The sequence below is a fragment of the Anolis sagrei genome, chromosome 13 (genome assembly GCF_037176765.1).
Source record: "Anolis sagrei isolate rAnoSag1 chromosome 13, rAnoSag1.mat, whole genome shotgun sequence".
Classification (NCBI taxonomy): Eukaryota; Metazoa; Chordata; class Lepidosauria; order Squamata; family Dactyloidae; genus Anolis; species Anolis sagrei.
The window spans coordinates 2,951,829-2,970,178 of record NC_090033.1 but is presented as its reverse complement, the minus strand read 5'-3'; the positions used below and the strand labels follow the sequence as shown (position 1 = coordinate 2,970,178).

Here is an 18,350-nt window from a genome sequence, read left to right as displayed (position 1 = left end):
ATATTATAATTATCTATTTTATAAGTAATATAATATATTTTATATAAATATAATATTTATAATATCATAATATAATGCAATATAATACTAATACTAATAATATGATATTATAATTATATATTTATATTACATGTAATATTATTAATAACGTTACAATATAATGATATAGTACAATATAGTAACATATAATACTGATATTGTACTATGCTAATAATATAATATAATTAATATAATATAATATAATATAATATAATATAATATATTGTATGTATATATATCTTGTAAGCTGTTTTGAGTCCCCTTCGAGGTGAAAATGGCGGCATATAAATGTCGTAAATAAATAAACAAACAAATATATCAAAATTTGAATACTGGTGGGTTTTGGAGGGGAATTGGCCTGGACATTTTGGAGTTGTAGGTACTGGGATTTATAGTTCACCTGCAATCAATAAGCACTCTGAACTCCACCAAAGATGGAGTTGGACTAAACTTGGCACACAGAACCCCCCATGATCGAGAAACAATATTGGAAGTCTTTGGAGAGATTTATGGGAGTTGTAGTTCACTGACATCCAGAGTGCACTATGAACCCAAACAATGATGGATCTGGACCAGACCTGGCAAGCATACCAAATATGCCCAAATTTGAATACTGGTGGGTTTTGGGGGGAATTGGTCTGGACATTTTGGAGTTGTGGGTACTGGGATTTATAGTTCACCTGCAATCAATGAGCACTCTGAACTCCACCAAAGATGGGAGTTAGACTAAACTTGGCACACAGAACCCCGCATGATCAAGAAACAATATTGGAAGTCTTTGAAGGGATTTATGGGAGTTGTAGTTCACCGACATCCAGAGCGCACTATGAACCCAAACAATGATGGATCTGGGACAGACTCGGCATGCATACCCGATACGCCCAAATTTGAATATTGGTGGGTTTTGGAGGGGAACTGGCCTGGACATTTTGGAGTTGTAGGTATTGGGATTTATAGTTCACCTGCAATCAATGAGCACGCTGAACTCCACCAAAGACGGAGTTAGACTAAACTTGGCACACAGAACCCGCATGATCAAGAAACAATATTGGAAGTCTTTGGAGGGATTTATGGGAGTTGTAGTTCACTGACATCCAGAGTGCACTATGAACCCAAACAATGATGGATCTGGGACAGACTCGGCATGCATACCCGATACGCCCAAATTTGAATACTGGTGGGTTTTGGAGGGGAACTGGCCTGGACATTTTGGAGTTGTAGGTATTGGGATTTATAGTTCACCTGCAATCAATGAGCACGCTGAACTCCACCAAAGACGGAGTTAGACTAAACTTGGCACACAGAACCCGCATGATCAAGAAACAATATTGGAAGTCTTTGAAGGGATTTATGGGAGTTGTAGTTCACCGACATCCAGAGCGCACTACTGGGATTTATAGTTTAGCTGCAATCAAGGAGCACTCTGAACTCCACCAAAGATGGAATTGGACCAAACTTGGCACACAGGCTTTGAAGCTGCAAGGCCATTAAATGCTAATCAAAGTGGGCAATTGTAACATTCACACTTGCCTAGTTTCCAACAGATCCCTCAGCATCTGAGGATTCCTGCCATAGATGTGGGCGAAATGTCAGGAGGGAATGCTTCTGGTATATGGCCATTCAGCCTGGAAAACTCACAGCAACCTAGTGATTCTGGCAAAAAGAGAGCCAAAGGGCCAAGAGGTCTGGGGCATCTTACCTGAGGGCAGCAGCATGATAGGTGTCAACATAATCGGAAATGAAAAGCTCTCTGTTCTTGATCACTGGGTCTGTAATAACCAGCTCACGCCCAGAATCTGCAAAGAAACACACGTATTTTGAACAGAGCTACAGGAGCATCAACATCAATCAGGACTTTGGGTGCATATACAACGCAAACATAAGCTTAGAAGTAGAAGAGCGGAACCAGTCTTTGCAATTCACATACTGGAGAGTGACCGTTGGTTTCATCTATACAAAAATCCTGGTTCAATGCCTTTGGTTTCATAATTCACTAACATCCTAATAATATCCATCTTCATCACTATGATACTTCATCTTGTTGATGGGAAGTGGAAATCATCTCTCGGACAGATGGTAAGCTATTTAACCTCAGCAGACTGAAAGCCAAAACCAAGGTTACAACAACATTTGTTATAGAACTCCAGAATGCTGATGACAACGTCGTCTGTGCACATTCAGAAGAAGACCTACAATTTATTTATTTTAATTATTTATTTGATGCACTTATTAACCGCCATTCTCAGCCCATAAGGGCGACTCAAGCCACTCTAAACACCTCACTACCTCTGAGGATGCTTGCCATAGATGCAGGCGAAACGTCAGGAGAGAATGCCTCTAGAACATGACCATATAGCCTGAAAAAACCTACAACAAGCCACTCTAAACACCTTCACAGAAGCATACGAAAAGCTTGGCCTGTCATTGAACATCGGGAAAACCATAGTCCTCTTCCAGCAGTCACCAGCCAACCCCTTTCCAATGCCAGAAATACAGCTTAATGGTGTCACATTAGAAAATGTTGACCATTTCTGCTCCCTGGGCAGCCACCTCTCCACAAAAGTCAACATTGACACTGAGCTCTGCGAGTGCAGCATTTTTCAGAATAAATACAGAGAGTGTTTGAGGACCAGGACATCCGTAGGGATACCAAAGTGCTTGTTTATAAAGCCATTGTCCTCCCAACTCTGTTGTGGCAGCCACCTCTCCACAAAAGTCAACGTTGACACTGAAATTCAACACTGCCTGAGCTCCCAACCCTGCTATATGCCTGCGAAACATGGACTGTCTACAGACATCACATGCAACTCCTGGAACGATTCCATCAGCGTTGCCTCCGAAAAAAATCCTGCATATCTCTAGGGAAAACAAGACCAAGAGGCTTGTTTATAAAGCTATTGTGCTCCCAACCCTGCTATATGCCTGCGAAACGTGGACTGTCTACGGATGTCACATGCAACTCCTAGAACTACTCCATCAGCGCTGCCTCCAAAAAATCCTGCAAATCTCTTGGGAAGACAATTGGACAAATGTCAGCGTGCTGGAAGAAGCAAAGACCACCAGCATTGAAGTGATGGTCCTCCTCCATCAACTCCGCTGGACTGAACACGTTGTCCAGATGCCTGACCACCGTCTCCCAAAGCAATTGCTCTACTCTGAGCTCAAGAATGGAAAATGAAATGTTGGTGGGCAGGAAAAGAGATTGAAAGATGGGCCCAAAGCCAACCTTAAAAGCTCTGGCATAGACACTGAGAACTGGGAAGCCCTGGCCTATGAGCGCTCCAGCTGGAGGTCAGCTGTGACCAGCAGTGCTGCAGAATTTGAAGAGGCACGAATGGAGGGTGAAAGAGAGAAATGTGCCAAGAGGAAGGCGCATCAAGCCAACCCCGACTGGGACTGCCATCCACCTGGAAACCAATGCCCTCATTGCAGGAGAAGATGCAGATCAAGAATAGGGCTCCACAGTCACCTATGGACCCACCCTGAAGGATTATCCTACTCGGACAACGAGGGATCGCCTAAATAAGTAATAATAACATACAGGTAGGAGCCCCTGTTGGCGCAATGAGTTAAACTCTTGGGCCAGTAGGACTGCTGACCAAAAGGTCAGAGGTTCGAATCCAGGGGGCAGTTCGAATCTAACCCTGACCAGGACCGCCTTCCACCTGGACACTGATGTCCTCACTGCGGAAGAACACGCGGGTCAGGAATAAATCTCCACTGCCACCTACATATCCACCACCAAGGCACTTACACTTCAAGGGCCATCATCCTCGGGCTATGAAGGACCGCCTAAGCAAGTAGTAAGTCACATAATAAAAATACCTAATGGCTATTAAAAACTGAGGAATTCCTCTTGACACTGCTTACAAGTTGAGGACAAATTGAAACATTGCTAGTGACACAATGGTGGCATTTCCTTCACCAGAAAACACTATACAGATGGCCCTCTGTATCCGCGGATTCGGCACCACGGATTCAACCACACACAACTTGAAAACATTTTTAAAACATTCCAAAATGTGATTTTCTATAAGGGACACTATTTTACAACATCACTGTGTGTCATGAGACTTTGACATTCATGGATTTCGGTATCCAGAAAACCCTCATTGCAGGAGAAGAGGCTTCCTCTCACATATTTATTAGGCCTGTTTGATCAAGAAAAAATTTGTTTCTAAAATCAATTCGTAATTGGGGTGTTTTTTTGTTTCGATATTTAAAATATTTACAAAACTTTCCAAAAAAAGTTTGGTCCTCTGTATCCGCAGGTTCTGCATCACAAATTCAACCACACGCAGCTCGAAAACATTATTAAAGCATTCCAAAATGTGATTTTGCTATTTTATATAAGGGACACCGCTTATACAACATCACTATGTATCACGATACTTTGACATTCATGGTGATGTTGTATCCGCGAGTTCTGCATCACGGATTCAACCACACATAACTTGAAAACATTTTTAAAACATTTTAAAATGTGATTTTGCCATTTTATATAAGGGACACTATTTTACAACATCACTGTGTATCACAAGACTTTGGCATTCATGGATTTTGGTATCCAGAAAACACTATACGGTTGGCCCTCCGTATCCGCGGGTTCTGCATTACGGATTCAACCACACACAGCTCGAAAACATTAAAACATTCCAAAATGTGATTTTGCCATTTTATATAAAAGACGCTATTTTAAGACATAATTGTGTATCATGATACTTTGACATTTGTGGATTTTGGTATCCAGAAAACACTGTACAGTTGGCCCTCCGTATCCGCGGGTTCTGCATCACAGATTCAACCACACACAGCTCGAAAACATTATTAAAATATTCCAAAATGTGATTTTGCCATTTTATATAAAGGACGCTATTTTACGACATCACTGTGTATCGTGATACTTTGACATTCATGGATTTTGGTATCCAGAAAATACTATACAGTTGGCCCTCCGTATCCGCGGGTTCTGCATCACGGATTCAACCACAGACAACTTGAAAACATTAAAACATTCCAAAATGTGATTTTGCCATTTTATAGAAAATACACTATTTTACGACATAATTGTGTATCATGATACTTTGACATTCATGGATTTTGGTATCCAGAAAACACTAAACAGTTGGCCCTCCGTATCCGTGGGTTCTGCATCACGGATTCAACCACAGACAACCCGAAAACATTGTTAAAACATTCCAAAATGTGATTTTGCCATTTTATATAAAGGACGTTATTTTACGACATCACTGTGTACCATGATACTTTGACATTCATGGATTTTGGTATCCAGAGGGTCTCCAGGAACCAAACCACAATGAATACTAAAGCATATGCATTGTAAGTATCTCAATGATCATGGATACAACCATGGAGGAGAATGATCAGCTCCATTACCAAGTTTTAAATTTTCTTTTCAATTAAATGACATATAAGGAGCTCTCTGTTGGAACAAAAGAGGATCAGGGCAAAAAAGACAGCAAGTTTCAAATGCTCAGAAAGCTACAGGGTTGTAAACGGGAGCCTTGTACCGTCAGTCAATCAGGATTTAACTCCACTAGTCCCTTTCCCGTTTGTCTCTCGCTGTGTGTCCCAGACAATGGTCTGAAGGAACAGGATGCTCCTGGCATGCTAAGCTAAAGCCTCGGCCGGCAAAGCACCGAGGACGCCAGCATAAGCTGCTTTGAGCTTTCCAAAGGAATAATGGGACACAGTACTGAAGGAGAAGAAAGCTTCCTGGACAGCTAGGGACAGGATCCGTTTCCAGAGCTTACCGTTTTCATTGTGCCGATCTTGGACCAAGTGCTGATAGACAGAATCGGGAACTTCAGATTGACGGTAGTACCATTTGACATTCATGAGGAGATGGTCCCGTTTACTCTGGGGAAGGAAAGAAGAGCAAAGAGAGGAATTACACACTTAGTCTGCCAAGACATTTGCAATTGCAGATAGAGAAAGAGAGTTGCAAGATAATGAGGAAATCATAGTTTAGTAGTGCTAAATGTGATGACATGGACATGAAACTAATGTCATTAGATATTATAGTGTTTCAGGAGACCTTTCGCAGAAGGAGTTCCATCGCATATGTGGACAGGTTCCTTCTGAACATTAGGAAGAACTTCCTGACTGCGAGAGCTGTTCAGCAGTGGAACTCTCTGCCCCGGAGTGTGCTGGAGGCTCCTTCTTTGGAGGCTTTTAAACTGAGGCTGGATGGCCATCTGTTGGGGGTGCTTTAAATGCAATTTTCCTGCTTCTTGGCAGGGAGTTGGACTGGATGACCAACAAGGTCTTTTCCAACTCTATGATTCTATGAAACTAAGCACTTGAATCCATTAACAATACATAAAGCATATCCTATAGACAAAACATGAGCTAGGCAGTCCTTGGTACATGAAGCTTGACGTTATCCCAACGTTGCCTCAACTGAAGCATATGTCTCCCACAAAGCATTATAAACTCTTCCCTGACTCCAAAAATGCTAGGAACGCATTCTTTCTTAGTTTTGGTTTATTATTTAACTTCGGTTGAATCCAAACCGAGCGTCTTAATTGCTGTCTGAACTGCCTCTGTTTACTAAAACTTCTTTTTCTGTTCAAGATCTTACTCTCATCATTAACTCTTGTACCTGGTACATAAAAATCAACTTCATTCTCAGATAACTGCTCAGGGAACCGTGGTGAAAGGCCTTTCACAAGCCTGGCACCTCAAGAATCCTCTTTCAGTAACTCAGGCCTCTCTTTAAAACTCCATTAACTGAGCCCAGAGGCTGGATGGCCATCTGTCAGGGGTGCTTTGAATGCAATTTTCCTGCTTCTTGGTGGGGAGTTGGACTGGATGGCCAACGAGGTCTCTTCCAACTATGATTCTATGAAACTAGGCACTTGAATCCACGAACAATACATAAAGCATATCCCATAGACAAAACATGAGCTAGGCAGTCCTTGGTACATGAAACTTGACGTTATCCCCAACATTGCCTCAACTGAAGCACATGTCTTCCACAAAGCATTATAAACTCTTCCCTGACTCCAAAACTGCTAGGAACGCATTCTTTCTTAGTTTTGGTTTATTATTTAACTTCGGTTGAATCCAAACCGAGCGTCTTAATTGCTGTCTGAACTGCCTCTGTTTACTAAAACTTCCTTTTCCTGTTCAAGGTTTTACTCTCATCATTAACTCCTGCACCTGGTACATCAAAATCAACTTCATTCTCAGATAACTGCTCAGGGAACCATGGCGAAAGGCCTTTCCCAAACCCGGGACTTCGAGAATCCTCTTCCAGCAACTCAGGCCTCTCTTTTAAACTCCATTAACTGAACCCAGAGGCTGGATGGCCATCTATTGGGGGTGGACTGGATGGCCCACAAGGTCTCTTCCAACTCTATGACTCTATGAAACTAGGCACTTGAATCCATGAACAATACATAAAGCATATCCCATAGACAAAGCATGAGCTAGGCAGTCCTTGGTACATGACACTTGACGTTATCCCAACGTTGCCTCAACTGAAGCACATGTCTCCCACAAAGAATTATATTTATTTATTTACAGTTCTTATATTCCGCCCTTCTCACCCCGCAGGGGACTCAGGGCGGATTACAGTAAACACATATATGGCAAACATTCAATGCCAGTTTGACAAACAACATTTAACAGACAAAGGCTATTTAACTTTTTTTTTTTTCTGGCCGCCAGGGGAGCTGCTGCTTTTCATCGTCCATCAACGACACCGATGAAGTTCTTCCGCATTCCACATTCCCCAGAGTCTTCTTTCTTTATGGCCTCATAAATTAGTTAAATTTAGCCTCCCACACAAGGTGGTCCCTTATTTTCCTACTTGACAGATGCAACTGTCTTTCGGGTTGCAAAGGTCAACAACGGGCTACACAATGGCTGGACACCCACTCCAGCCCGGGCTGGCTTCGAACTCATGACCTTTTGGTCAGAGTGATCTTAATGCAGCTGACACTCAGCAGCTTTGGAGTCTTCCCTGACTCCAAAGCTGCTAGGAACGCATCTTTCTTAGTTTTGGTTAGACAAAACATGAGCTAGGCAGCCCTTGGTACATGAAACTTGACGTTATCCTAGACATTGCCTCAAGTGAAGCACATATCAAGGTCTCTTCCAACTCTAGGATTCCAAGTGCTTGACTGAATTGAAAAGAAGCAAACATCTCTTCTGATAAGTTGGTTCCGGATCCCAGATAGATGCACTTATCACTAACATACATATATATTTCACATATATCTGAAAAACACTATGTAACAAAATTTGGGGGGGGGGGGGGAATCTGCTGGTTTAAAAATGTTATTCCTGTTTCATTGTGAAGTACTTAGTATGAAAGTAGTTGTTATATTCCAGGAACGTATTTATTTATTTACAATATTTATATTCCGTCTGTCTCACCCCGAAGGGGACTCAGGACGGATCACAGAACATATATACGGCAAACATTCAATTATACAATGACATGACAGACAACAGATAGCGCAGTGGTTCTCAACCTCTCTCATGCTGCACCACTTAATACAGTTCCTTTTGTTGTGGTGACCCCCAACCATAACATTATTTTCATTCCTACTTCATAACTGTAGTTTTTCTGTTGTTATGAATCATAATGTAAATATCTGATATGCAGGATGCATTTTTATTCACTGGACCAAATTTGGCACAAATACCGGATACACCCAAATTTGAATACTGGTGGGATTGATTTTGTCATTTGGGAGTTGTATCCTTCAATAAACTGCTTGCTGATTTTACTATAATGGTGTGATGTTTAAGGACTGAGGTGTTCCTGCTCTGAGATACAACACAAACTTGGCACACAGAACTCCCATGACCAACAAAAAATACTGGAAGTGTTTGGTGGGCACTGACCTTGAGTTTGGGAGATGTAGTTCACCTACATCCAGAGAGCAGCATGGATTCAAAGAAAGATGGATCTGCACCAAACATGGCACTACTACTCAATATGCTCGGATTTGAACACTGGTGGACCCCTCTTAAATCACCTCGCGACCAAATATATCCAAATTTGAATACTGGTGGGGTTGGGGAGGGGGTTAATTTTGACATCCTGGGATTTATAGTTCACCTACTATCCAAGAGCATTCTGAACTCCACCAACAATAGAATTGAATCAAACTTGGCACATAGAACACCCATGACCAACAGAAAATACTGGAAGGGTTTGGTGGGCACTGACCTTGAATTTTGAAGTTGTAATTCATAGAATCATAGAATCAAAGAGTTGGAAGAGACCTCATGGGCCATTAAGTCCAACCCCCTGCCAAGAAACAGGAATATTTCATTCAAATCACTCCTGACAGATGGCCATCCAGCCTCTGTTTTAAAGCTTCCAAGGAAGGAGCCTCCACCACACCCCGGGGCAGAGAGTTCCACTGCTGAACGGCTCTCACAGTCAGGAAGTTCTTCCTCATGTTCAGATGGAATCTCCTCTCTTGTAGTTTGAAGCCACTGTTTCGTGTCCTAGTCTCCAGGGAAGCAGAAAACAAGCTTGCTCCCTCCTCCCTGTGGCTTCCTCTAAACATGCCCAGCTCCTTAAGCTGCTCCTCATAGGGCTTGTTCTCATCTACATCCAGAGAGCAGTGTGGACTCAAAACAATGATGGATCTGGACCAAACTTGGCACAAATACTCCATATGCCCAAATATGAACACAAATGGAGTTTGGGGGAAATAGACCTTGACATTTGGTAATTGTAGTTACTGGGATGTATAGTTCACCTACAATCAAAGAGCATTCTGAACCTTACCAACGATAGAATTGGGGCAAACTTCCCACACAGAACCCCCATGACCAACAGAAAATACTGAAGGCCATCCAGTCCAACTCCCTTCACCAGGGCAATAAAACGTAATCAAAGCCCTCCTGATAAAGAGACATCCAGCCATAGATTCTATATGATTCACACATACAGATATAGTATCATAGATTTGAAAGGGAGCCCTAAAGGAGGACAATTATATGTTGCATGTTCCAGAGTAGGCAAACCAGACAATCTCCACATCAACACTGACAAGAAACAACAATACTGTTTACCCACAAGCAGAAAGACATTATTTATATTGGAAACCAACTCTGGATAGTCTGGAAAGGAGGGAGCAAGCTTGTTTTCTGCTTCCTTGGAGACTAGGACGCAAGGGAACAATGGCTTCAAACTACAAGAGAGGAGATTCCATCTGAACATGAGGAAGAACTTCCTGACTGTGAGAGCCGTTCAGCAGTGGAACTCTCTGCCCCGGAGTGTGGTGGAGGCTCCTTCTTTGGAAGCTTTTAAACAGAGGCTGGATGGCCATCTGCAAGGGGTGATTTGAATGCAATATTCCTGCTTCTTGGCAGAATGGGGTTGGACTGGATGGCCCATGAGGTCTCTTCCAACTCTTTGATTCTATGATTCTATGATTCTTTTTCATTGCTTTATTTTCCAGCTCACGAGACTGGGCCACAGCAACACCTGGCAGGGGATGGCTAGTAATGTATAAATATTACAATTAATACAGCGTCCCTACTTTGCGGATTTTCACTTATTGTGGGTGGTCTTGGAATGTAATTCCCGCGATAAGTGAGGGAACACTGTATGTTGTAATCCGCTCAGAGTCCCCTTGGGGAGATAGAGCAGAATATAAATAAAGTGTATTATTATTATTTCTTTTCTTCTCCTTCTTTTTCTCCTTCCTTCCTCTTCCCTGTCTCCTTTTTCTATCTCTAAGGCCTCCAAGCCACATGGCTCTCTTTGTGGCTCGCTCCTCCTTTCCTTCCACTCATACATAGGTCATTTTTCTTCCCCAGTGACATCACAGAGTGCCATTACACCTAGCAATAGCCAATGCAATAATAATAATAATAATAATAATATTTATTTATTTGATCAGTCATATGACCATTTCAAAATAGAACACGAGTAAAAAACAAGTCAACAAGGTGATGTCAGAATCTTATTTTCCTGGTTCTTCTTTCAGTCAACTTAGTGACATCATATAAAGGGTCACATCACCTTTGTGGTATATAACAGGCAGACATACTTTGACTTTCATATAGAGAGGTGCACGTGTGTTTGTTGAACGGGAAAATGCAAATTATTATTATTATTATTATTATTATTATTGTTGTTGTTGTTCTACTTTACTTCAGCAGGGATACCGTCAAGTCCGCTGGCTTTGTTATTTTGTTGTTGGCTGATGGCCAATCTGATCCTGGTAAGGAGAACGCAGCTTATTAGTAAAATAAGTATTGAAGGGAATGGAAAAGGCTTTTACCTTCCAAGCACAATTCAAAGTACCAATCTTAATCTACAAAACCCTATACGTTTCCGGCCCAGTTTACCTGTCCAAACCTATTCTCCCCTATGAACCGTCAAGAGTGTTAAGATAGTCTGGAAAGGCGCCGCTCTCGGTCCCACCACCTTCACAGTTGCATCTGGTGGGAACGAGAGACAGGGCCTTTTCTGTGGTGGCTATGGAATTCCCTCCCAAATGAAATTAGATCTGCCCCCTCCCTCCTGACCTTTAGGAAACTAGTGAAAACCTGGCTGTGGAATGAGGCCTTTGCAGAATGATGGTTGAGACCGGTAATCGACCAAAGTTATTGACCACAATATATGGACTGAATATACAGACCGAGTCGGACATGTTTTTTATCTTGGCGAACGGCTTTTATGTAATTAATTTTATATGTATTGGTTAATTTACTGTTGTTATATGATGTTTTAGATTTTTACTGTTCGTATTGAATCCTTGCTGTCGGCTGGTCTGAGTCTCTCCATGGAGGTAGAGAAGATCGGGATATGAAAGTTTTAAATAAATAAATAAATTTATCTAGAGGTGTGTGTGTGTGTGTGTGTGTGTGTTGAATGGGAAAATGCATACTATTGTTGTTGTTACTATTATTCTACTTTACATCAGCAGGAATCCCGTCAGGTCCTCTGGCTTTGTTATCTTTTTGTTGGCTGTATGGCATTTTCCGTTCCTGGCAAGGATAACGCAGCTTATTAGTAAATTAAGTATTGACGGGAATGGAAAAGGCTTTTATCTATAGGTGTATGTGTGTGTATTGAATGGGAAAATGCACACTATTATTAATTGAAGTCCCCAACATCTGGACTTATAATCTGTCCTCTAATAGGCAGAGAGACTTCTCGATTGTGGCCCCTTATTTATGGAATGCCTTGCCAGTTGAAACCCGAACCATCCGAGAGCTACTTGCTTTTCGGAACGCCTGTAAAACCTTTCTTTTCCGACAAACTTTCGATGCGTGAATAACTTGGGACTATGTCGGTTCTCGTTTTTATTGTATTTTAAAGTTGGTTGTATTGTTTTAATCTATTGCTGTAAACCGCTCCGAATTGGGAATTCCAAATTGGGAATGGCGGTATACAAGTCAAATAAATAAATCAATTATTATTACACTTTACTTCAGCAGGGATTCCGTCAGGTCCACTGGCTTTGTTATCTTTTTGTTGGCTGTATGGCATTTTCCGATCCTGGTAAGGAGAACGCAGCTTATTAGTAAATTAAGTATTGATGGGAATGGAAAAGGCTTTTATCTAGAGTTGTGTGTGTGTGTTGAATGGAAAAATGCACACTATTATTATTATTATTATTACACTTTACTTCAGCAGAGATCCCGTCAGGTCCACTGGCTTTGTTATCTTTTTGTTGGCTGATGCCGTTTTCTGATCCTGTACTTGTATATTTTACATTCATATATTTTGAAAAACCGTAAAACAGCGAGTCTGCGAAAAGCGAACCGCGAAGTAGCGAGGGAACACTGTATTTGCAGTCATAATGACATAAAACATTGCTCACATGCCAGCTCCTGTGTCACATCTCCACCCTAGACTAGGGCTAATGGACATATTTAAAGAAAGTCAAACATAATGTACTAAAATGAAGCAAAGGCGCTGCAGTGCTGCTTTGTTCCATGATAGATAATGCTCTTGCTAACTACAGCAACTCATGCACTTCCCTCAGTAACGACCTTATCTTCTATTCCTAGCAGCAAAACAATATAAATGTGAAGCCCTTCGAATCTTAAGGATCTGAAAGGCATGTACGGCGATCAAAGCAAATGCAATACCTTGCAAAGGCCAGCTAGTGGCAGCATTGTGTTGGCGAAAAAATTCAGACTGCTCTGAACAAGTGCCCAGGCCTTTGCTTAAAAAGCACTTTAGAAGACAAAACCAAGCAGGATACAAGCTGGGAAAAAGCAGTGCTTGAAAAGGTTTAAGCAAATCTAAGGAACTTGAATTAGGCTGTAGCTGGGTGGTAATCTGATTTATATTTACCACGCTCCAATTTCATTTCCTGACAGATCCACTGCAAGGATGTGAGTGCGTCTACTCAAGACTGCATTACTTGACTTGATACAGAACTGAAATTCAATTAGCCCCTGAAAGCTACACTTTCCCAGATTCTGCCATTTTGTACATGCACACATGTACAAAGTGCGTGTGTATGTGTCATCGTGTTGCCTGTTCATTTACGACGACCACATGGACTTCACAGGGTTTTTCCTGAGCATACTATTATAATAGAATAATATTATAATATATATAATATTTATAATATTATAATGTAATACAATATAATACTACTACTAATAATATGATATTATAATTATATATTTTATATTAAATGTAATATTGCTAATAATATTACAGTATATTACAACAGCACAACAACAGAGAGGAAACAAACAAGGACATCTAATCACCTCTCAACAAAAGTTTGCTCCAGGCACTGTCAAGCCATTATATGCTAATCAAGGTGGTCAGTTGAAACATTCACACCTAGCTCCAGCAGACAAGAGTCCTTTGTCCCACCCTGGTCATTCCACAGATATATAAACCCATTTTCCTAGCTCCAACAGACCTCATTACCTCTGAGGATGCTTGCCATAGATGCAGGCGAAACCTCAGGAGAGAATGCCTCTAGACCATGGCCATATAGCCCGAAAAAACCTACAACAACCCAATATTACAGTATGACGTTATGGTACAATATAGTGATATGTAATATTGATATTGTACTATGGTAATAGCACAATATCAAAGCATTTTCATTTAATTAAAGGCACAAAAGTAATCAAAATATATTATCGAAAGCTTTCATGGCCAAAATCACTAGGTTGCTGTGAGTTTTCATGTATGACCATGTTCCCAAAGCATTCTCTCCTGACGTTTCATCCACATCTATGGCAGGGACCTTCAGAGGTTGCGACGTTTGTTGGAAACAAGGCAAGTGGGGTTTATATATCTGTGTACTGTCCAGGGTGGGAGAAAGAACTCATCTGTTTGAGGCAAATGTGAATGCTGCATTAGCATTAAATAGCCTTGCAGCTTCAAAGACTGGCTGCTTCCTGCCTGGGGGAATCCTTTGTTGGGAGGTGATTAGTTAGCCCTGATTGTTTCTTGTAAAATTTGGCCTCAGAGCAACTGCGAGGAGGCTCGCAATGAAAACTACGTGCACAGTCTTCCATCAACTTCAAAGCCTTGAAGCGGCACGTTTTATTTAGTTACTTTTTAACAGCTACAAAAATAACAAACATAAATTTGTACAAGAGAAATCACACACGTATCTTGCTTCTTCTCCGGAAAGACTAGAAGAGGATGCCCAGCAGTCTGTTATCTCAAATCCACGTCATTGGGATGCAACTGCTAGGAGGATCGCAATGAAAACAAAGTGCACATTCTTCCATCAACTTCAAAGCCTTGAAGCGGCACATTTTATTTAGCTACTTTCTAACAGCTACAAAAATAACAAACATCAATATGTACAAGATAAATCACACACGTGTTTTGCTTCTTCTCCGGCATGGCTAGAAGAGTATGCCCAGCAGTCCGTTATCTCAAATCCACATCATTGGGATGTGTGACGTATACAGGAAAAGCGCATAGTTCACTCTCTAGGCAGTAAATCACTCTATGCCTTTAACTCTTGCATAGCATTACATAGTATTACGTCTTGATTCTTCTCCGGCATGGCTAGAAAAGGATGCCCAGCAGTCCGTTACAATTGATCACCCCGATTAGCATTAAATAGCCTTGCAGCTTCAAAGACTGGCTGCTTCCTGCCTGGGATAATCCTTTGTTGGGAGGTGATTAGTTAGCCCTGATGGTTTCTTGTCTGGTAAAATTTGGCCTCAGAGCATTACATAGCATTACGTCCTACACCGGACACAAAGAGTTTAAAAACTAGAAACTATATTTCACACTAGTAAAACTATAGTACTGACATATACCTCGCAATCTCTGAGGGTGACTCCCATAGATGTGGGGGAAATGTCAGGAGAGAATGCTTCTGGAACATGGCCTTACAGCCCAGAAAACCCACAGCAACACCAATCGAAATATGTTCTGCTGATTTTTTTAACAACTTGAGAAATAAATCTTGACACTCTTTGCCAAACACTCCTTGATAGAACATACGTGACATTCTGCAACATCAGCATAGCCCATTCCAGGACTCATGGGCTCTTGCGACCAATGTTCAAAGAGCGGGGGTCGCAAAGAGCCGTTTTGCCATTGTGATGTCTCTGCTTGATGTGAAGCCCAGCTCTGACTGTTCTCCACCTGCCTCCTCTCCGGGAGCCCATCTCACTTCCGCGCACTGCTTCCGAAAACAAAACAGATTGGCAGCCGAAGCAAGGCAGGAACAGCTGGAGTTCAGGGGTCTGGAAGAAGATGAGAGCTCCAGCCTGGGGAGACGGGGAAGGAGGGTGCCCTTTCCTTCCCCGCACATTGACCTCCACGGCGCTTTTATCAAATCGGGAGCCAGGATGTTTGGCCTCCCCTCTGTGCGCCCCGGGCAAACCAAACCGAGAGCAGACGGGCCAGCGGCCGCTTTGTGCACCTTGGACAATGCTCGCTGAGGCTCATCTCCAGCCACAGGGCTCTCCTTCCACAGGCTCAAACACCACCAAGGCTTGGATTCCTTTCTCGCATCCCAGCCCCTGCAATTGGTGGGTTTGCAACTTGTTCTGGTGCTGAACATTTAGCTCCGCTTATCCTTCCTTCCTTCCTTCCTTACTTACTTACTTACTTACTTAGGCGATCACTTGTTGTCAGAGTAGGATAGTCCTCCAGGGTGGATCTGTAGATGAGCATGGAGCCCTATTCTTGATCTTCATCTTCTCCAGCAGTGAGGGCATTGGTTTCCAGGTGGAAGGCAGTCCCGGTCGAGGTTGGCTTGACGCACCTTCCTCTTGGCATGTTTCTCACTTTCGCCCTCTATTCGTGCCTCTTCAAATTCTGCAGCACTGCTGGTCACAGCTGACCTCCAGTTGGAGCGCTCAAGGGCCAGGGCTTCCCAATTCCCAGAGTTCTTAAGGTTGGCGTTGAGCCCATCTTTCAATCGCTTTTCCTGTCCGTCAACATTATTTATTTATTATTTATTTTGCGCATTTCTACCCCGCCCTTCTCAACCCCCGAGAGGGGAACATTCCTTTTTCCGTTCTTGAGTTCGGAGTAGAGCAACTGCTTTGGGAGACGGTGGTCGAGCATCCGGACAACGTGGCCGGTCCAGCGGAGTGGATGGTGGAGGACCATCGCTTCAATGCTGGTGGTCTTTGCAGAGCCTAGTGTCTAGATCTAGGGAAGTTATGCTCCCCATGCTCTATTCCGCCTTGGTTAGACCACATCTGGAATATTGTGTCCAATTCTGGGTACCACAATTGAAGGGAGATATTGACAAACTGCAATGTGTCCAGAGGAGGGCGACTAAAATGATCAAGGGTCTGGAGAACAAGCCCTATGAGGAGCGACTTAAGGAGCTGGGAATGTTTAGCCTGAAGAAGAGAAGGCTTGTATTTGCCGGGATTTATAGTTCACCTACAATCACAGGGCATTCTGAACCCCACCGACGATTGAATTGAACCAAACCTCCCACACAGAACCCACATGACCACAAGGGTGGGCCACAGCAACGCGTGGCAGGGGACGGCTAGTTTGGTTATAAAAACAGAAAGCAGTGGAAATCTCAGCTCAAGGCTGAGTCAAGTGGTTCACCACAATATCAATCTTCAGGTCTGCAGTAAAAGCATGGAGGAGAAGCATTTGACCTACGAATCTTGTAGAAACAGCAGCCGAAAATTTATAGACCCTGAGTCTCGAAAACGGAGGGGTCAGCAGTTGTTCCACAATGCTGACTCGCTGCCTTTGGCACTTTACATCATCCTCCTCCATGCCAACGTGGCAGGAGTGTGTGTGTGCTTTAACACCCACCGACAGAGCAGCCGCAAACAAAAACCACCTTTGCTGTTGACAACAGCAGCGCAAAGCAACCACTTACATTCAAATCCCTTGGCAGATGATGCAACTGAAAAATGTGCTGACACCTTGATTTGCCCGCAATCTGCTCTCCGCTGATATCGCAACGCAAGGCTCGGGCACATCACAGCTCCCCTTTAAGGTATCATGTCCCAATAATTGCTTCTTTTGTGTCCAATTAATTTGAAAGGCTTAGCCATGAAAACCAGGCTGAGTTTTCGTCCTCCAGCTTAGCAACATCACTCGCAGTGCCGGCGCATGTAAATCAGATCTTTCCTGGAAATATCAACATCTCATAATACATAAGCGGGCGCGGAGAGAATTGCAAAGCCGGGCTGTGACGAGAAAGGTCACTGCGCCCCGTCTCCAGCCAGAAGATACTCCAATATAGATGGCATACACAGATGTGTGAAATGAGGTCGCAAAAATGTCTGAAGTAGCACCAATTGCTAAAATGGTCCGACCGCTTTGAAAGATTATCGTAACATGTTCCAAAACTGCTTTATCTTTCCATGCTTTTAATTGGTTCTTATTTGTTCGTCGTCTTGGGAGCCCTTGAGATACAAAAATGCTCTAAATAAATATATATATAAATAAGGGAAGAAGCAGCTGGATTCTGATATTCCCCTAAATGTTGTTGGGTGTGGAACTTGGCTGCCAGCTCCTCCGTGGAGTGACCTTCCATTGCGGACAACAGAAGGATAGGACTATAATCTCTAATGACAACCTGAGGAGGGGACAGTTCATCTTGCTGATGGGAGTGGAAATCATCCATCAGATAGATGGTAAGCTCTTTAACCTCACCAGACTGGTCACAACAACATCTGTTATAGAACTCCAATATGCTGATGACAACATACTCTGTGCTCATTCAGAAGAAGATCTACAAGCACTCTAAACACTTTCGCAGAAGCTCGGCCTGTCATTGAACATCGAGAAAACCTAAGTGCTCTTCCAGCAGTCTCCAGCCAATCCCTCAGCAGACTGAAAGCCAAAACAAAGGTCACAACAACATGTTATA

General features: G+C 42.6%; 1 protein-coding gene across 14 annotated transcripts in view; it reads right to left on the bottom strand.

The window, feature by feature from the left end:
* RERE (arginine-glutamic acid dipeptide repeats) overlaps positions 1–18,350 on the bottom strand; it is a 504,717-nt gene that overhangs the window by 197,143 nt on the left and 289,224 nt on the right. For all 14 annotated transcript variants that reach the window (XM_067472974.1, XM_067472980.1, XM_067472981.1 and 11 more), the window contains exons 4-5: positions 5,814–5,919; positions 1,739–1,835 (exon numbers count right to left, since the gene is read on the bottom strand). In XM_067472974.1, coding sequence (XP_067329075.1) covers positions 1,739–1,835; positions 5,814–5,919 — 203 coding nt within the window. The remainder of the gene's footprint in view (positions 1–1,738; positions 1,836–5,813; positions 5,920–18,350) is intronic.